Raw genomic sequence first — 21,730 nt, forward strand, 5'->3', positions numbered from 1 at the left:
GTGCTTGTTTCAGATGGAGGGGTTCTGAAGCTTCCCTCTCCAGGGCTCTGGTGAGCTTACATTTCCACCTTCTCCATCTCCAGGTGTGCTACTGCTGATAACAATGACGATTGCTGGTGACTCTGTTCTAGGTACTGGATTTGATTATTTAAAACTTGAGCATTCTTAAGAGGGAGATACACTATTATTCCTGTTTTACAGACGATAAAACCGAGTCACAGGCAACTTACCCCACGCCATGCTACCAATGGGTAAAGGATTAGAATCAGAGTCTACAATCTGCATGTGTTACAGCGCTTTGTGCCACAGAGACCCCAGGGCACAAAATCATCCAGAAACCTGCTCTCAACAGCAACAATTCCTGTTTTAGTGAAGGGTGATTTTGTACTTGAGAGAGTTTTTAGAAGCTTGCCCTTGAACGCACTGATCTTACATGGGCTCAGAGTTAGTAGAGGCAAGGAGGAAGGATGGGGTACACAGGCACCCCAACAACAAACACTCTCCTTTGAACTTGGATGTACCGCTGCTGAGGGCAACACCGGAAGGGCTGAGCATGGACCAACTCACAGGTGATTTGGGTTCCCCCGCTAGAGCTCAGGCCAGGTATCTGCCCATAAAAACCTAAGAGCTCACGTCTCTCTTCATGGGGTACTCTGGCCACGTGTGTTACTGGGACAGTCTCAGCAGAATGAACACTTCAGCCGATCTCTACTCTGGTCACACACTTATCCACAGTTCTAAGTGTCAAAACAATGCCAAAGATTTCACCTTTGGCTATTTGACGAACCTGAAAAGGGGAACTGGGCCTCTACCAGGGTCAGCAGTCACAGAAAGAGGTGGGGTTCCCTTGAAGCTTATACTGGGTTGGCACAAAAATGGAGTATTTTTTTCTTTAAAAAAATCCTACTATATCTCTCTAATCCTGTGAGATAGTGAACAAAAGAAACACTGACTGTGGCTCACCAGAGTCAGAGGAAGGGAAAGTATCTGTTTCATGACTATTGTATGATCTGTGGCCATAAATTCTAAAAACCCTTACTCATTGGGGAAAATATCATAGGACACTTGTTTAATAATCTAAATCACTAAACAGCAGGGTACTAATCAACTGGGAAAAGGAATGAGAGACAGCTCAATACTTTGCTGAAGACCAATATTCAGGCACTATGGTCAGATATAAAAGGGATAGTGAAGGATTTAAAACCTGCCACCGTTCATCTGTCAAGAGGAAGAGAGGTTCCAGTAGCAATAATGGCAGTGGATCCCTCAGACTAAATCTCCTACGGTCATACTTTATAGAAACTGAATATAAGACACTCAAAAAAGCCATGTAAAGATATTGGACAGTGACCCCAAGTAGACAAAAACACGAGGGTCTTTACTCTTCATAGAACAAGGTCTGGGAAGTTTTCCCACAAGAGTACCCTCATCAGTGCAGCACAAGGGAAAGCCATGTGAGCTTCCAGGACACAAGTGGATGCCCAGATGGCAGGAACGTGTGGAAGCCTCATCAAGGGCTGAGTGCCAGAGAGAAGAGCTACTAACCCAGCACACCAATGTTCTCTCAAGTTCTTGCCTGACTCCTGAACAATACACACACACACACACACACACACACACACACACACACAGGGGAGACTCAAAAGCCATGGCTGTGGGGCTGGAAATTATGAGAGGTCTCAGCTCCTGACCACTCGAGTGGAGAAGCAGGTCAGAGAATGAGTCTCATTAAGCTAACGGCTCCATCAACACCCCAGGCTGTCCTTTAACCAAGCATGGCCGCGTGTTAGTGTGGCAGATCCTGTGCTACAGAACAAAGGAGCCTTGCTGAGAGCTAAAGGCAAAACTGAGGTAGACTTGCTGCAGCGAAATGAAAATTGGCCTCCACACACTGGAAGTGACTGGCTACTAAATTGACTGCCGCCGGAAAGACTATGAGTCTATGCTCTTCAGAGGAATACAACGAAACCCAAAGACTCTACAGTCTATAAACTTCTGTATCAACACGTTTTTTTTTTCTAGACTTAGAAGACACGATCTATTATTAAAGAGCCACCAACAGAAACAGATTCTGCGACTCTGATGGGATCAGCTAAAGAGACTTTAAAGGAACTTAAGGTAGCTATAAAGTATTCCAGGGACATCAGTCACAGTGAGTAATGACATACAGGAACTGTCAAACAGAAAGCTGAAACCTGGGAAAGAAGAATGAAGATTCTAGAACCAAAAATCACATTATATGAAATGTAAGAGGAGACTAGACAGACTTCCTGGCATACTGGAGATGAGAGGAAAGGATTAGAGACTTAATAAAATTAACCACAAATCACAACATCAAGCAGCCAAACACGCCTAGAGTACAGAAAGAACGGGTGGGAGGGGACGGGGAAGAAATAATGGCCAAATTGAAGTGACAAGAGCTGCAATGTCAAAAACAAACTAGGAAACTCCAGAAGCTCAGCAAAACCCAAGCTTCTTATACACAATGGAAATCACACCCCGGCGCTTGACAGCAAAACCGTTGAAAGTCATGAGAAGAGAGACAGTCTGTGCAGGGTGTGGAGGTGTATGCCTGTCATGTTATCACTTGGGAAGCTGAGGCAGGAGGACTGCCAGCAGTTTAAAGCCAGCTTGGACTAGACAGTGAACTTAAGCCTGATCCTGTCTCAAAAATCAGTGCTGTGTGTGGTAGAAATCTTGAATGCAACATGGTGGCGGCCGGAGAAAAGATCAGAAGAACCATAAGATTCTTCATCCAAACCCTCCAGAATCTGAAACTTGCTGAGTGGGACTACAAAATGCCACCCGTGGAAAATGCTGCATCATTGAAATTTGTTTCATCAACAAAACAACTGAAAAATATTCTATCAAATTTCCTTCAGGCTACACGAGTAGTGTGTGTATGAAGTACAAATAGATTTCATGTTTACACCTGGGTCTCATCACCAACCTGTCCCGCTGTAAGTAAAACACTCCAAAATCTGGAAAAACAAAAAACAACCAACTTAAAAAAAAAAGTAACCCAAATCTAAACTTTGTATCCAAGCCTCTTATAAAGGACAGTCAAAGGCAGCCAACAGACATTATGCGGTTGTTACATTATGACTACCTGCTCTAAAGAGGGAGATCCACCAGCCACTAGCAATCTTGAGGCCCCTTCTTAGAGGTTGCTTCACACTTGTATACAACATTTTCCAGCCGGGGGATCACTGAAATGGTGTGCGGAGGAGCTACTGGGGTTGAGCTGAGGCCCTGGGATCATTCTGATTATATAAATGGGCTTTATCTTTTTGGGCCTATCCAGAAGTACTTATGGGGGATATGACACACTGGGAGGCGAAGAGCCAGGTGAGGTATGGGGGAAACAGTCTGGTGGTGACTGATTCTCGATGGTGGCTGTCGGCACAGGCTGCTTTTTTACAGGGTCCTCTCTACCTTTCTGTAGGGATTTGATAGTTTCTATTATAAAAGTGTTGTTCTTTTCTTTCCTTCCTTTCTTTTTTCTTTCTTCCTCTTTCTGAGACAGGGTTTCTCTGTGTAGCCCTGGCTGTCCTGAAACATCCTCTGTAGTCCAGGCTGGGCTTGAACTCACAGAGATCCACCTGCTCCTGCCTACCTACTGCTGGCATTAATGGCATGTGCCTCCACTGCCTGGTTTTTTCTTTGACAGATAGGGTCTTACACTGCAGCAGTCCAAACTCAAAGCAATCCTCTTGTCTCTGCCCTACAAGCACTGGGATTATAGACATGAGCTACTATGTCCATCTAAATGTTTCTTTTTGAAGTCCTGGCAAATCTTGCCCAGATACAGGTTGGAATGGTATGCACCATTTGCCTCACTTTACTTCTGGTACTGACTCAATCGTGTTATCTTATGTGTAATTAAATCTTAATGTCTAAGATTTAATAATCTTATGACAGAAGTAATTTTTGGTGACAAGGTATATATTCTTTTCATAGCTAAAAAGGTCCTAAATTCTGCCACCCATAAAGAAATTTATGTTTTTTTTTTTTCCCAGAGTGTGATTACTAAAAAGTAAGGTCAGTTTCATCCTAACTTCCAAAAATTTTCTAAATATCTCTCTTTGCTTACAAGATGGCTCTCCTTACTTAAAAGATTACTAAGGTTTAACAAGATCATGGAGACCGTGTACTAGAAGAAAAAAAATCCCATTTCCGGAACCCATTTCCTGTCTTCTAAATTACAGAACAGACGCAGGCGTTGGTCAATAATCGGGTTACCTGCAGGTTCTCTTTGATGTCCTGGCTTCAAGGCTGGGGTGTGTGTGTGCAGTTGGGGCAAGCCTTAGGAAGTCAGGGAGGGCTAGGGGTGGAAGCATTTTCATGCCAAGGGGGAACTGACGTAATGTCCTGGAGAGAGTTCACTCTCTGTTCCTGCCCAGAGCTCGGGGAACAATGAGGGAAGGAAGGAGACAGCGCTCCGGATAATTCAACTCAGACCGGACTTCAGCCTCGGGATCCTGGGCAGGAACAAGATGTGGAGGAGCTCTATTTATTTATTTCTCTGCAGACACCGCTGCAAGAGGAAGCATTTGATGAAGATGATGACATTAATGGTAGACCAGTGGATCCGAGGGTATTTAATTCCCGGCTCCTAGTGGTCTGGGCACAGCCACCGTGAAGGCCGAGAGGCCTGCGACAAGACCAAGCTTTGTTTCAGAGCACAGCGCCTGCACCCACGTATGGAGTGGGCTCTGATGCTCCTGCCCTGCTGCCTGTTGCTCTGTTATTATAAGTTGGCAGCCGAGTGTGGAAACTTAAGAGACTAGAGCCGGCAGGCAGAGGAGCTCCGGACACAGGAAGTGTGCTGCCTGGACAGTGGGTGCATAAAATCCCTCAGATGTAGGGATCTTCTGCCTAAGGCTTTTAAATTTTATTTATTTATTTGGCCTTGATGTCTGGGTTTGTGCTTGGTAAGTTGCTCAACTGGAAAACTGGGAAACTGTCCACACCACCCTGGTTCTGAAGGTCTTGATAGTGGAGGGAAGTGCACAAGGAAGGAGGGGAGAGCTACACATAATGAGTGTGGGCACGGAGGCATGGAAGGAAAAAGCCCAAAGCCTGGTGAGGAATAGTCACTCTGGCTGACAGCAGGCTTTCTGAGCCCAGAGTGTTGTCTTTACGAATGCCGCTAGGCACAGAGGATCCCATTCTTTGAAGCAAACAAATCCAGCAGGACTTCAGCTGAGAACAAGAGGTCTTATTTTCTTTCCTATCACTTTATTGGAAGAGTTGCCTCCACTCCTGAGTTTGAGCCAGGGTCTTGGATGGTTAGTCTAGACAGTCAACTCGATAGGATTTGGAGTCACCATGGAAACCTAGCTCTGGGTCTGTTTATGGGTGTTCTCAGAAAGCTTTAGGATAAGTGGGAAGACCCTGAATGTGGGTGGCTCCATCCTATGGGCTACGATTATAGACTTAATGAAGTGGGATGCAAGCCCAGCATTCACGCTCTTTGCTCCCTGACTTTGGATACAATGTGACTGGTTGCTTCACCCTCTTGCCACCAGGCTTTGACCACAATGATGGACTGTACTTTCACAATGGGAGCCAAAACAGACATTCCCTTTAAGGTTTATTTTTTTTTTTTATTTTATTTTATTTATTTATTGCCATAGCAATAAATAATTAATATAGAATCTCAAGTGCATTAGACTGGCCTTGAACTCACTACAAACATTAATGACCTTGAATTCCTGATCCATCTCTACTAGAATTCATCCAAATGCCCCAATTCAGCCACACTATAAACAGTTACGGCTAATATCTCGAGGTCATATGACACCTGTTGGCATCACACGTCATCCCCATGCTATTCTCAGGCTCAGATAATCGGGGAAATCACCAGCTTCTGGCCACTTGTGTGGTACAGTGTTCCAGAAGGGACCACACCTCAGCAGTGCGTAAAAGATTACCAGGAACTATGAGTGACAGAAAGAACTAAACAAAAATTAAAGGCTCTAGTTACAGGTCCCTGAAGTGGAATTTAAACTATATTTCACACATAACCTCATATTCGTTTGGTTCCATTACTGGGCTGTTTACTATTCCTCTTCTTCAAGGTTCAACCTGCGCTTGGCAGGAGACTATCTACTGATAGTCTAGCCATCTCGAATGGATTCCCTTGAGGGCCTAAGAAGTAGACTTGACTGGAGTGTATAATAAAACAACAGACCCTAGATTGGTAGAAGTGTTTGATAGATGGGGCTGAAATGGTTCATTCAGCTTCCTTCCCTCAGGCAGTGGTGGGGTTAGCTCCCCCCAGCGGGCCAGCTCTGAGTATCTACGTGTCTGCAGACATAGTCGGTGACAGAGCAGAGAGCTCTATCGCAGTTTCAACACAGCAGCCAAAAGAAGTGACATAAGGGATTAGGGAGTGGGAGTGGGTGACAGCTGGAGAGATGGCTGCTTCTGTAGAGGACCAGGGTTCAGTTCCCAGCCCCCACGTGGCAGTGACTCCAGTTCTGGAGGATCTCTGCAGGCACTGGGACATACATATGCATACATGCAGGCAAAACACATATACACATAAAAAATCAAGGGGGACTTGGATGTAGTTTAGTTGTTAGAGTGCTTGTCCAACAGGCATACAGCCTTGGACTTGATCCCCAACATTACATAAACCAGATATGGAGATGCAGACCTGTATTTAAGGCAATCCGTGGCTACATAGTAAGTTTGAGACTAGTTTGGGCTACATGAGACACTGTCTTAAGAAGGGGATAAAAAAAGGAAATCTACAGATAGAATTTGAGATGAGCCAGTTAGACCTGTAAGGGTAAGTCTATGTCTGTAATGACTAACAGAGCCTGGCGTCAGGGAAGCACGAAGACAGAGTCTTGGAGTCAGGACAGCCAATCAGTAGCCTTCCAGGAGCAGACTTCCTTCTTTAGAGATGAAATTCACTGACCCTAGTTCCTGATCTTGAAGGGACTGGCTAGCTTTTCTCTAACTTTCCTGAAGACTTCCTGCCTTTCTCTGGAGTTACTCACGCATATAAGAATCTCCCTCCCAAGAAACTCAACCACAGCAGACAGAGGAAGAAGACTGAGGGCTGGTGGGAGATGCCAAGAGACCATGTCCAGTGCCTTCCTCGGCTGTGGCAAACACATGCCGAGGAGGAGGGGATGGAGGTCAGAAGATCAGGGACATGTTGACCCTTGCCCCAAAACAGGAAGGAAGGGTCTTTGCCTCTGTTTCCTCTTCTTTTGGGTGGGAATGGGAAGTGGAGAGCTGGGCCTCCTCTTCATCCCCTGGGACCTTTCATGACCCGTTGCAAGCTTTTAGAATCGCAGCGTGGAGAGGGGTGAGACGGTTATTCTCATGCTCAAATGTGAGAGGAGACAGCCAGTAGATTCACAGGAAAGTTCTGGATGGGAGGGTGTAGCAAGCCCCAGGCTCCAGGAGGCAACATGAGTGCCCATGGGCAAACAGGCCATGCTCTGCAAACAGTGAGGACCAACACTGTCCCACAGCAATTCTGATGGAGATGGTGCCCAGCTAGTCCAGATAGATGTTAGAGGGAAGGGGAGAGGCTTTAACTACACCTGAGGTGCATGAATCTGACACCTGAGCCAAACATATGGAGCCCCTTCCTAAAGATGGTGGTTAAGAAACCTAGAATTGGAAGGAAAGAAAACAAAACTTAAAGGGACCATTTGTACTCATGCAGAGGTACTCAACCTCACTCGACTGTGCATAAACATGGGCCAGGCTGGAAGGTTTATGCGTATTTTATCACAATTAAGAATTTACCAAGGCCAGCTGGCCTGGGTCTGAAAAAGCCTGGGTTAAAACTGGTCTCGCTGAACATAGCAGACAATGAGGACTACTGAGACCTCAAGAACAATGGCAATGGGTTTTTGATCCTACTGCACCTATTGGTTTTGTGGGAGCCTAGGCAGTTTGGATGCTCACCTTACTAGACCTGGATGGAGGTGGGTGGTCCTTGGACTTCCCACAGGGCAGGGAACCCTGATTGCTCTTTGGGCTGATGAGGGAGGGGGACTCGGTTGGGGGAGGGGGAGGGAAAGGGGAGGCGGCGGTGGGGAAGAGACAGAAATCTTTAATAAATAAATAAAAATAAAAAAATAAAAAAAAAAAAACCAAAAAAAAAAAAGAATTTACAAGAAAAAAAAAAAGCCTTTAATCCCAGCATTTGGGAGGCAGAGGCAGGCGAATCTTTGTGAGTCTGAGGGCAGCCCGGTCTACAAAGCAAGTTCCAGGACAGCCAAGCAGCCAGGACTGTTTCGCAGAGAAACCCTATCTTGAAACAACCCCCCTCCAAAGAATTTACAAGAAAAGGGTGATTAAGAACTCAGCTAAGTAACGGGAAGACACGCCGAATAGTGACAATGAGTGACATTTACTGGGTGCCTGCTGACAGGGGCTTTTCCGAGGGCAGTTCTCGCTCTAACTAACTTCTTTCTTACATCGTATGAGGCAGGCACTGCTCTTTCCCTTCTCTGACTCACGGAGAAACTAACTTGTCCCCGAGACACAGGGCAGGTCAACTGGGGAGGCAGAAAGTCCCTGAACCTAGGTGGTCTGGCACATGTCCATGTGCTCTCTGGCCCCTTCAGATCTCACACAGTAAAAATATGTAACAGAGATGTCACAGCCGAGCTGGTGGCCTCCTCGACACTTCATTTATCAACACGATTCCAGTAAGACTAGAGAATCGTGGTGAGATTTTTACAATCAGCAAGAGGCCATGGCCTCGGCAGACAAAAGCTTCCTGTCTGTGGTGCCTCTGCAGCCACTGTAAGGACAGGCTGGCTGTCAAGGGTGCTGGTTTTCACTCTCAGCGCCCAGCGTCTGATTCAGACCCTGGCCATCGCACGGGATCCTGTCTGTCGCAAGGCTGGGAGGTTTTACTCATGCTGAGTCTACTTGTCCTGAGAAAAACAACCATCCGGGAGGCTTACTCCATTCAATTTTGAGTAAGCTTTTTAAAATTATGAACTGGGGTTGGGGATGTAGCTCAGCTGGCAGATCTCTTGTCCAGTGGGCATGAGACCCTAGGCTCCATCCCTCAGTACCACACAGAACCTAGCCCAGTGGTGCCCTATCAACCCAGTGCTGGAGAGGAAGAGACAGGAAAACCACAAGTTCATTGTCATACTTTACTACAGAGTGGGTTAGAGGCCAGCCTGGGCTACATAGACCCTGATTCAGAAAAGTAAAATAGGCCATGAACTAAAAGACCTATTTGGAGGCCTCTGTAATTCTCTTTGACCATTTTTACTGTTTATATTTTAGAGTGCAAGCAGCAGGTCGCCTGATCCAATGCACCCTAATCGGGTTCAGAAATTGCCTTAGTATTTAATCTCTATGAAACTGGCTTTTTTCAATAACCCCCTCCCCCCTTTGAGGCTGCACTAACACTGAAAACTTACAAAAACATGAGAAGAACACTTTGGTCTGTTGTGAACCTCACCTGGATTTAAATCTTAACTTCATGTGGCGGGGGAAATGGCTCAGTAAGTAAAATATACTTGCTGTGTAGCGTGAGGACCAGAGTTCAGACCTGCAGCCACCACAGAAATGCTGGGTGGGTGTGGTAGCCCACCTGTAATCCCAGCTAACGGGAGGCAGAGATAGGGGATCCTTTCTGTGCAGGGATCCCTGAAGCAAGCTAGGAACTGGGGAGCTCTGGATTCAAGTGAGAGACTCTGCCTCATACATATCTAACCTAGGGTGATTAAAGCAGACAGCCAACAGGAACCACTGGCCTCTACATACGTACTCATGCACACACATGGGTATCTGCACAAATATGAACATGCATAAAACACACACACGCACACCTGCACAAACATGAGGGTGCACCAGCGCATGCATGCATAGCACGCACACAAACACGTGCATGCATGCACGCAAATCTCCATATTGCCACTTGGTCTGGAAGCATATTACCTGAATGCCCTCAGTCTCTATTTCCTCATCTACAAATTTAGGATAATATCACTTGCTTTTAGGCAGGCTGTGAAGATTAGATGATATGAATATTTAAGTGCTTAGGAGGGCTGAGATATAGCAGGACTCACTAAAACTTGTCATAAGTCTCATCTTAATTATCTCGGTGAAGTTGTGCATGATTCCAAAGCAGTCTGTGGGCACCTGGGTTGGCAGAGATGGAAGGAGTAAGGTTCCCCACAAGGAAGAGACCACACAATGAAACTCCAGTGGGCCACATTAGAATGCACGCCACCCTCCTGTTCTCCCCAAAGAGATGCCTGTTCTCTAAGTTCCCGGCTGTTCCCATGTGGTAGCGGCTAGGGAAAACAAGACAGTGTTTTGATGTGTAGAAATTCTCAGCGTGACTTGAGAATCCCACATGCGCCTTGTGACAAAGAGCTGTCACAAGAGCATCCTCCCTGTCCATTTCACTGACCACCACAGAAACAATCAGCCGGGTGCACGGGCTGTGTACGTGTTGATGGGCGTGTGTGCGCAAATGGTGGGATTATAAACAACATATACCTCTCACTATCACAGGAAAGAGTGAAACGGGGAGTTTAAATGATAAGAGAGGGCAGAGAGATGGAAAGAGAGCCTCAGAGGAACCTCGTCTCCCTTCTCCCTACAGACTGACCAGTCCTACAGGGTCACTCTGCAGAGTGCTGGGATTTCAGCCCAGACTGACAGCGTTTAGGGGCCCAGCGTCAACTGCATGAACACACTGGGTTCATGAATACAATCTCTTCCTTTTAGTTAGTTCCATGACTGATTTTGGCAACTACAGCCTTAAAATAAGCAGTCATCACAACTGAGTGTAACCAGATTGCTTTTTATGGTCGTTTGCTGGTCCAGATCGTCGGGAGATGCTCTCTGCCTCCCGGTTCTAGTGTGAGTGCCAGCGTCATCGATTACGTTGCCTCCTTTCTATACAACCGCCCACCTACTATCGAACTCCTGGGCTACAGATACGATGAGTCATAACAGCCAGAGCAAAGGGATCTTCCGAAACTGCACTTTCCACTACAAGTGAATGAAGTTACTGTCTGATGCCGAGAAGGGCCATGCTGCCAGATGTTCTGATAAGGTGATTGATATAACTGAGCCCAGTGGGGCTTCCTGTGCCTGGGCAGCACTGGTGGACTCAGTCCTGCTTTCCTGTGTCTTACCTGCTGAAGACCCTGAGGGTGAAGACCGGGTCTTGTTCATCTCTCTAGCTTGGCTATGTTAGGATCTGAATCCTGTAAGGGACCTTTGGAACCATCTCATTTCGTTTCCCTTTTCACAGCAGGGGAAACGGAGCGGCCGAGAAATGAGAAAGTTGACTTGTTTTGTTCTGGCAGGACTGGGGACTGGAACCTCAGTTCCTGACTTCCAGGTGCTGTTCTTTAAACACACACACACACACACACACACACACACACACACACACATGCACGCACAAGCATAGTCTCTCTCTCACACAGAGATACACACACAGTCACACACGCACAAACACACGTGCGCACACGCATGCACAAAGTCTCTCACACACAGAGAGACATACACACAGAGTCACACACACGTGCGGGCACACGCACGCACTCACATTGAGACACACATACAAAGACAGACACACAGTCTCACACGTGCACACACACACAGACTCACATGCACACACGTCTGGAGTGGCTCTGGTTTATGCCTGTTGCCCTGGCTTACTCATCGGCAGACTGTTGTGTCTTTACCCCAAGTCTTCCAATAATGAAAGAGGCACTGTATAGTCAACCTAGTAATATTTCACCTTCTTCTTCCATAGCTAATAACTGAAGAGAATGGAAACCGTGTTCCAGATAACTGCTCAGGGCCTGGCAGGATTCCAGAAGGTATGCTGTGGAGACTGTTTGCATCTGTGAGGTCACCATCCTATCGAGGACAGGAAGCCCTGCACCAATCCCAGGCTCCCCACAGCTGGCACTGCCATACAGTTGCTAGAGAGGAAGGTGAGGCTTCAATGTACAGGACCCACAGGGATGTTTGTGGGGAAGCCATCAATAAACCAAACGGGACACATTTGTTCTGCGATATCAATTCCCATTGTGAAATGACCAGCATCTGAAGCGGCTGAGCTGGTGCTGGGGTGAAGTGAGGTCACGGGGTAGATAGATGCAGCCTTGTGTCTGTGTCTCTGTAACAGGATGCTCAGCCTCACAGAGGGTCTGGCTGACAGATACTCAGTGCCTGGCCTCTTTCTCACCTGCCATTCATATACACACAGATCATCTCTACCCCAAGATCTAAGCTCTGAAATGCTCTCAGGTCTGAGACCCCAAGTGTCCACATGATGTCACATGTGTCAAATACCACACTTGACCTTGGCTGGTGGGTCACATTCAAAACATAGGCACATTAGTCATTTGTAGAAAATTAAAACTATAAAAATCATCTTTATACCATGTATATAAGGTATACACAAAATAAACGAATTTCAGAGATAACCTTGGGTCCCATCCTGAGATAGCATATATTTATGTAGATATCATAAAACCTGAAATGCAAACCACTTCTGATCCCAAAAAATGTTGTTAAGGAGTACTCAGCTTTTACCCACAAACACATGCTCGAGCCACGTCAGCAGAAAACATAAATAGTCTTGGGCCAACATAGTTTTGGGTATCCTTCACTCTGTATAAAATTTGGTATGTGTAATATCATCTTACAGAAATTATTTTGGGCCAGCTCTCCCCATAGTCTGCTATAGCCTCACCTGCCATTCGCTGACCCGGTGCCTTCCCAATGTATTACTTGAGACACTGCATGCTGAATGCTGAACTTGACTTTTTTTTTTTTTTTATTTTTTGGAAGGACTGAAAGGGGCTGGAGGTGGGAAGGCAAGCCACCATTTTTAAAGTATAAAACTGGAGGTAGATTCTTCCTTTCACCCCTGGGTCTCGAATGGTTTTTCTGTTGGCACTACCTGGGAGATGGGGTCCCCTGTTCATCTGAGATTGGCACGGTGTCTGAACAGACAAAGGGGGAGCGAAGAGGTCCTCAGATCTTTCTTCCTGACTGCTAGCATCAGGGAATGCTGTGGATGCCCTTGGTACTTTTAAGGGCTGATGCGAAAGTGTATCCACCTGATCTGCAGGGCTACGAAGCCCTTGACCGTGGGCTCTGTTCTCTTAGTGGCTGAGTTCCCCATTGACCTCACAGTGCATGCAAGCACAGATCATTTGGGTGCGTGATGGGACACACCTACGTTTCCTTGGCTTGCGGGTAGCTCTCAGAGTTGGCCAGCTTTGTCTAGGAAGGACTAGCCCCTGCACAGAAGAACAACACTCCCCCTGCCCCCTCCCCACCTACTTCCAAGTAAAATCATACCAAGTAGGAAGGAGCCACATGCCTTCAACCACATTTGGGAAGAAAATTCCAAACGAAAATAAATGTTTTTCAATAGTAAGTGAAAGAAGGAGGGGGAACCCAACCCGTACCCTGTGTATCTGAAGAGCCGGGCTGATAACACTATGCCCGCCTTACTGAAAGCTTCAGTGAGCCCACCTCCTCTTCCCTGGAATGGCTTTTGGCTATTATGCAAGCCGGAATTGAGAAAGGCCAGAAGAGCAGGGGAACATCAAACCCGAATTGAGGGGAAGGGATAGTTGCTAAATTTAGCCTGGTTACTGGAGGAGAGGAGAGGCTGAGAGTGGGTGGGAACCTGCCAGAAACAGGGCCTATTCTCTACCTCCTGCTGGAGAGGACCTGCTGAGAGACCCCCCCCCCCCAAACCTGGAGTCAGGCTCTTTTTTTGTCACAAGTGCTAATTAAGAGAATACCAAGCCCAAGTTTTTAACTGTCTGACCGCAAAAGAAAAGTAGCGGTCCTGTGTTTGGGAATGATTCACTAGTCAACAAAACTTCCCGAGGAATGGGACCCTGAAATTGGCTTAAAAAAATGCATGTGGAAAAGTCCCACACTGTGGTGTTCACACATCTGCATACTGGCTGCCTGTTCCAGAGGGAGGAAGGGAGGGAGAAAGGGAGGGAGGGAGGGAGGGAGGGAGGGAGGGAGGGAGGGAGGGAGGAAGGGAGGGAGGGAGGATCTAATGGCCCTGGGAGATGTGATTCTTTCTGCTCAAATGCCATCACATTGAGCACAAAATCACATTTTATAGGCCTGCACCCAACACTCGCTTGCCCAGACCACACACTCCATGGTTCCCACAAGGAACAGCAGCTACGACAGGAGTCTTGATATTGAGCTCACCCCAGCCAACGGTCTCTGCTCCATGATGGAGAAAGCCCCTACCCAACGCCAACTTCCCCTAGGTTGGTTTTCGTCCTTCCCTCAGCTTTTATGAGTACAGCTCAAGCATATACCTTGCTGTTACTTCTCTCTATACCCACAGAATCTCAATTCTCCACACTCTGGTTCCGGGCTAACTTCCTTGGATTAGTTAGTTCTCTGGTAGAAATGTTCATCATTGCTGAAGCAGGGTGATAGATGGCTCACATGGCTTTATTTATCTTATTATCTTATCCTATATGGATTATATATATTTGAACATTTTCATGATGAATGGGCCCACCAATCAAGCTCTCTATTTTTCTCTCTCTATTCCAAGGCCTTACCCCTACCTAACTGAATATTCTTGCTGTCTATCAGAGCATTCAAGGACTCCTCTAGTCTCCTCCTTTGATAAAGGTGAACCTGCTTCCTGTACCTGGGCGTCATCTTCCCTCACTCTACACCCCTGTGTATGTTACTGTAATCTGTGTTCACACTGCTGACTGTGAACTCCAGACAGCCAATGTGTTATGCCTTACTAATCCAGGCGACTCCTCCCGTGTATGAACACGGTAGGTGTATGCACACGGTAGGCACTCAACCCATGTTTCCTGAAAGAAGAATGAACTCACAGCAATAAGAACAGCTTAGCAGTTAACCACGCAACCCCTTAGTTTGTCTAAACCACAGGCAAGCAAAGAGAAGCGTCTTCCAGTACCTTCTTCATGGTTCTGATGCAGCAGGACCTCCGGCTTCGTGTGGATAGAGTTCCCAGGGTGGAAGAAAGGTGAGAAGAGAATGCGAGGTTTCCTCTGCTTCAGAATGTGCTGGAGGAGCTCATAGAGCACATCGCCTGGAGCGGGAGGGAACAAGAGATAGAAATGGGAGGCTTTAGTTAACAGCTACCGAAGGAGCCGCGGAGCTGTGACAGTTGCAGGGGTAAGGAACGGATGTTAACTCACAGAGCAGACACGGACGGGCACAACATCCGACTCAACATGTCAGGGCCGTGTGGCTTTTAAAAGTTACTATTATATGATTTAGGTTACGTTTGATTTATGTATATGTGTCTGTGCCATGTGCACGTGGGTACCTGAGGGCCAGAGGAGGGTGCTGTCAAGTAAGTGATGCTATATGATACACTTACAGTTTGCTAAGTGGGTAGGTGCTGAGGAAAACGTTTTCGTAACTACATCCATACTAATAAAGATGACAAGAGAAAATTTTGAGGTGGTGGATATGGACATTACATTTACTACAGTGATGATCTCATGGATCTATAGTTATCTCCAAATTGATCAAATTATATACTTTCTATAGCTCTTGGAGAATCATCAGCTCCCAACAAAGTTGTTTTTACATGCTAAAAATAAGAGCAGGTCATAGTGGTGCACACCTGTGATCTCAGCACTTGGGAGGTAGAGGCAGGAGCAGCAGAAGTTCCAGATCATCCTGAGGATAGCCTGGGCTACCTGAGACCCTGTCTCAAACAACAATAGCAAAAACAACAAGTAAAAGAAGAGTAATATACTAAAAAAAGTTTTGGGACTTGAAAGATGGATCAGTGGTTAAGAGCACTTGTTGCTCTTTTAGAGATCCAGGGTTCAGTTCCCAGCACCTATGTGGTTCACAACCATCTATAACTCCAGTTTCAGGTATCTGGCACCCTCTTTTGACCTCTGTGGGCACTAGGCAAAGATGTAGTATACACATACACATATACACTCAGGCAAAACATTCAATACACCTAAGGTAAAATGATGTATGTGTGTGTGTGGGGGGGGCAGAGGTCAACTTTGTGCAGCTGGCTTTTCCTTCTACTTTATGTGGGTCCTAGAATCAAACTCAAGCGAGCTGTCATGCTTTTGTGACATATACTCCACCCAATGGGCCACCTTCCTTGCCGACTCCCTTCTAAACAATATAAATTGTTTAATGTCAAACATACCCAGTCTAAATAAAAAACCATCTAAACAACAGATGGGCTAACACTATAGATCCTCCAGAGGGGGACTCATGGAAATAGCTCGGTACGAGCAAAGGGTCCACAACTACATTCGGTTTTGAAGATGTCCCCACGGTACCGATGCTTTAAGCTGCTGAAATGATACCAGAGTGATCTGCTGTTTGATATTAGAGAGCCCATCAGAGGATGATCCCAGAGTTGGGGGAGATTTACGCTGTCCCAATGTCTTCCTATTTTTGTGAAAATACTCTTTTAATATCTCTCTCTGCTTGCACTTCAGAATTATTTAAAGAAAATGACATCCTTTGGTAGTTACATTTTAAATGTGCAAAACAACTCACGGATTCTTCATAGAATTTTTACCTCACAGATTCTTGATAACAATTTTACCTGTCAGCTAGATGGCGTGGTAGGAGGCTGAAGAGGAAAAATTTGAAGCCAGCCTGGGCTACAGAGTAAGATCCTATCTCATACAACAACGACGACAACAACAAGAACGACAACTGTTGGGGAGAATACATCTTTCTAACTTGCTCAGAGCCCAGGCTGGGTTTGGAGGTGTTAAAAAATAACAAATTTCATTAGTGTTGGTCTGAAGTGGCCACTCTCTATAAGGAACTAGGGCAGTATGGGGTTGCCCTTTCTTTAAAACTAAGTCTAGGCATCACCCCAGGGTCCTACAAGCTCCACGAAATGATCTCAACATGTCAGTGCTCGGAGGGAAGGAATGGTGGGTGTTGTAACTTGATATTGAAGTGTGTACTGAGTAGATCATTTTACACACACACACACACACACACACACACACACACACACCCTACCACAAACTGGTTCCACCCCTCTCTGGCTTTGATCCAAGTTCACAATGCAGGGGAAACTCTATAAGGATGGGTGATTAATTTTTAAAAAACACCACAGGCTGTACTGTCCTCCCCACACTCTTCCTAATAGAGATATGCAGTCAATAATTGTACCAAACAATGGGCCTTTGTCTCTGATCTTAGCCATTTTTAAAGACGTTTTAATTAACAACTTAACTTAACTGTGTATTTTGGGCTACAGATATTGCTATTTTTTCTTCCAAAGTGAGCATGAATGCAGAAACACTCCATGAGTGGGTTTTCCCTCCAGAGCTATCTACTGCCTCCCCCCACCCCCGTACCAAATCAAGTTCTATAGGTGGTTGCCCTTTCCCAGGTACCCACCCCCACACCCCTAGCTTGCTGCTACTCATTCCACCCCCCATCTTTGGATTTCGGTTACTGGTGGGGCAGTTCACTGCTGCCATTTTCAATTAGGAATCAATAAAGCCGGAGACCCCAGTCTCAAGGGGATTTTCTTAGGAGAGGACAGGCAGGTGGACACAGAGGAGCTTTGCCCACATTTTGGAAATGATGTAGCAAAGCAGAACCTGTACTGGGTACCAGGTTGAAACTCTGAAGAGCTGCGAAGGTTTTCAGTGCTCCAAACCAGGAGCCACTGCGGTGGCTCCGACGAGAAGGGACCGCAGAACCCAAAATATAGTCCTATTTTAACGATTCACATTTTAATCTCATACAAAAATAAGTCCCTAATCAACACTTTTTTCTTTCCGTTTAGTGTAATGCCTTCCTAACCCTTCCTAATTTACATGGCCATACTGGGTTTGAGCTTGTGGATTTGATCAATGTTTTATTTTGGCATTATGCAGAATAGAAAACGCAAACATTAAAGAAATGTGTTCTTGATGATTACTATTAAAAAAAAGTCTGCAATTACTGTATCCATTTTGGAAGGGGAGGCCAGGAAATACAGATTTAGTGTCTGTGAAGGGTATTCAGTGTTATTCCCTCAGCGAGGGGCACAGACTGCAGATGCAGTCAGCCTGGGTACCAGGTCACATTGAGCAAGTCCCTGGGTGTCTCTGCAAAATGCACACTGTAGCACCTGCCTCCTTTCCTCATCATAAAGGGTCAAGGACAGTAATGTAAAGAAGGACTTGGAACAGAGCTGGTGTGCCCACACCTCCTCAGGCTGGTGAGGGGACCTAAAACAAAGGCCAGGAGGACAAAGCCACTTTTTTTTTCTGAGTTCTTATTTCTTTAAAAATTATTTTATTTATACTGGGTGATAGTGGCACAGATGCCTTTAATCCTGGCACTTGGGAGGCAGAGGCAGGTGGATCTCTGTGAGTTCAAGGCTAGCCTGGTCTATAGAGCGAGTTCCAGGACAGATTCCAAAGCTACAGAGAGAAGTCCTGTCTTAAAAAACAAAACACACACACACAAAATGATTTATTGTTACTCGTGTGTGTGTGTGTATGTGTGTGTGTATGTTCATGTGTGTGAGTGTCACAGTGCAGGTGTGGAGGTCAGAGGGCAATCCTGGAGAGCAGGTCCTGTCCTTCCACCATCACTTGTGTTTCTGGCATCCAATTCAGGTCACCAGGCGCTCATGGCAAATGAACTCATCCCATGAACCATCTTGGTGGTCCTTGGAGTTAACATTTCTCTACGGTGGAATGGCTAGCTGATGCTTTGGGACCTGCAGGCTACCCCTTCAACAATGCCCTTTAACTGCCTCAGGCCTGGGCTTCCTCATTCAGACTCCAGTCACTGAGTAGAATACTGAGGACCCATTGACTTGTTCCACATAACAAGATGAGCACAGAGTACATAGTAAGAGCTCCTCAGCACGGGCTACAGCCGGCACCAGCTCTACCATCACGCTACCATCCTGATCACTGACATCATCCAAGTGGCCCAGAACAGTCAGGTCCCACATGGAGAACCGAGGAGCAAGGTCTGGGTTCTACATTCCCCTTTGAGAAAAGGGCAAAAAAGATGAACCAAGGCCTCTTCTCCCCGTACCTCATCTTAGGCCACACTGGGCTAAACCCAGGGTTGCTGACATGGGCTCTGCCTTCATGTCTTATTTTTTTTTTTTTCATCAACAGCTGGTAGGGAAGGGGCTGTGCAGAGGGGCTTTCCCACAGAAGAAAGCAGGGGGGAGGGTGCATCGAGCAGCCTCTGCCGGAGCCTTACCTGATGATAACCATGCAAACGCCTTTCAGGGGACCGGTTAACAGTTATGGAAGCCTGAGTCCCATCTCTGCCAGGGAAACTTAACTTTATGACCCTTGCGTGTGGGCATAGCTTCATCAGACATGGTTCCTCAGCAACCCGAGAAATGGCTGCATCAGCTCTGCAGGAGGAAGTACATTGTACAGGCACCGTGTGTAACACTCGGTAGCTCAATGTACCTGTAACAACTGGGGATATTAGGTCTTAAGGATTCTAGAAATGTCTTAGATTGGCTCAAACTTCTGCTCTCTAGGAGTCCCCTTGCTCCCCTTTCCCTGCCAAGAAATGGCCTTGGCGGAATAAGTCCTACGGTGGGCAGCCAGCCCTGGCATAAGAAAACCATTTTGCTTTTCGATGACTCCAGTTGGTAAAAAGTTCAGTTGAGTTGGAATCTGGCTTTCCTGAAATTCAATCTTGGCTTCTAGAGTGTTCAAAACCATTCCTTGCCTACAAAATTGCTACAACTTACTAAATAAATGAAGATGGCCCTGCACCTCCCTCCATGTCTACTACCCTCTGGCTCCTCTAATACCCACCTGTTCAGTGGATATATTCTTCAAATCCTTAAATGTGCAGATAAACTCATTTGTATTTTCATAATAATAATAATAAATAAATTGTGTGTTTGTGTGGATGTGTGTACAGAGGTACACAACAAAGCACACACATGATATTCAGAGGACAGTTTGTGCGAGTCGGTTCTCTTCTTCCAGTATGTGTGTCTAGGATCAAAGTTAGACCACCAGACTTGGAGGCAAGCGCCTTCATTTGCTGAGCCATCATAAACGTGAAACTGGTGACTCGCCCTTCAAAGGTCTGCATACACTAGGACATGTTTTGCTTTGGGTGACTCCTCTTTGAGAAGGCCCACATCGTGCCTTACTTTCTTCCAAGTGTCTCTCTTAACCCTTGTGAGGAAGCCTGCACTGAAGGACCTTCAACGCTGCCTCACAAAAACCAAGCTAACACGAACAGATCTCTGGAAGACAGACGGTATTTGGAACAAGTTGTCTAGTTTCCTACTGAAAGCAAAGCTGGAGCCATGGAACTCAACAGTGTGCCTAACTTAGCAAATCTCCATATTCATAGCGCTCAACAGTGTGCCTAACTTAGCAAATCTCCATATTCTCAGAAGAGGAAAAACTGGTCCCAACTAGTGCCTTACAGTACTAGGCAATGGAACCCAGGCCTCTGGATGCACATGGCCCAGGCACACAACATGCCACAGAGGTGGATCTACCATGACGCTGGGATCTGACATCTTCCCTGGAGGCAGAGCTGGAAACAAAAATGTCTGTACCTTCCAGCTTTATGTCCTGATACTGATACATTATCCTGGGTCACATAGGCACACTGAAACACAAACAGCTTTAACACGTGTATTTTGAAAGCCAGGCAACCTAGTTTGAAATCTTAAATTCTACTTTTTTCCCCCTCTTGGGGTGTGTGTGTGTGTGTGTGTGTGTGTGTGTGTGTGTGTGTGTGTATGTGTGATGGGGTGTATGCACTCGACTGCACAGGTACATGTATGTGGAAGCCAGAAGGGACTTCAGTGTCTTCTCCATCATCTCTGTCTTGCAGTCTTGGACATGGTCTCTCAGTGAACTGGAAATCCACCATTTGACTAGGTCAGACAGTCAGTGAATTCTTGGGACATGCCTGCGACTTCCTCGGTGCTGGGGCTTCAGACACACACAACTGTGCTCAGCTTTTTATGTGAGCGCTGAGGATTTGAATTTAGATTCTCAGGCTCACACACACCCACTGAGCTAGCTCTCTAGCTCCAAATTCTATTATCTTATTGGAATTTCTCTCAATAGCTGGGCGGGGTAATCCTGACTACTCAGAAGGCTGAGGTGGAGAGTTGCAAATTCAAGATGCCCCTGGGTAACCCAGCGTGACCTCTGTCAAACAAGGAAGCAAGTGGGGGGGGGGCAAGGAGCATAAGGGGTGGGTGGAAGGGGTAGGGTGTAAGGGATAATGGTAAATAAGATTGGAGCTCAGCATGTGAGACTCTCCATTCAATTCTTGGTGGGGGATGAGGTGGTTGTTTAAAACAGCAGAGAGAGAAATCTCAAGGTCCAAATCAGGAGCAGAAGGAGAGAGAGCAAGAGCAAGGAACTCAGGACCGCGAGGGGTGCACCCACACACTGAGACAATGGGGATGTTCTATCAGGAACTCACCAACACCAGCTGGCCTGGATCTGAAAAAGCCTGGGATAAAACCGGACTCGCTGAACATAGTGGACAATGAGGACTACTGAGACCTCAAGAACAATGGCAATGGGTTTTTGATCCTACTGCACGAACTGGCTTTGTGGGAGCCTAGGCAGTTTGGATGCTCACCTTACTAGACCTGGATGGAGGTGGGTGGTCCTTGGACTTCCCACAGGGCAGGGAACCCTGATCACTCTTTGGGCTGATGAGGGAGGGGGACTTGATTGGGGGAGGGGGAGGG

The 21,730-nt window shown here is 46.4% G+C and overlaps 1 protein-coding gene across 1 annotated transcript in view; it reads right to left on the reverse strand.

Moving 5' to 3' along the window:
- Etv6 (ETS variant transcription factor 6) overlaps positions 1–21,730 on the reverse strand; it is a 232,240-nt gene that overhangs the window by 22,257 nt on the left and 188,253 nt on the right. Inside the window, exon 4 of the mRNA XM_050123220.1 lies at positions 14,963–15,097. Within this exon, the coding sequence (XP_049979177.1) occupies positions 14,963–15,097 (135 nt within the window). The remainder of the gene's footprint in view (positions 1–14,962; positions 15,098–21,730) is intronic.

The sequence above is a fragment of the Alexandromys fortis genome, unplaced genomic scaffold (genome assembly GCF_014885135.2).
Source record: "Alexandromys fortis isolate MF-2015 unplaced genomic scaffold, M_Fortis_MF-2015_v1.1 scaffold_223, whole genome shotgun sequence".
Lineage (NCBI taxonomy): Eukaryota > Metazoa > Chordata > Mammalia > Rodentia > Cricetidae > Alexandromys > Alexandromys fortis.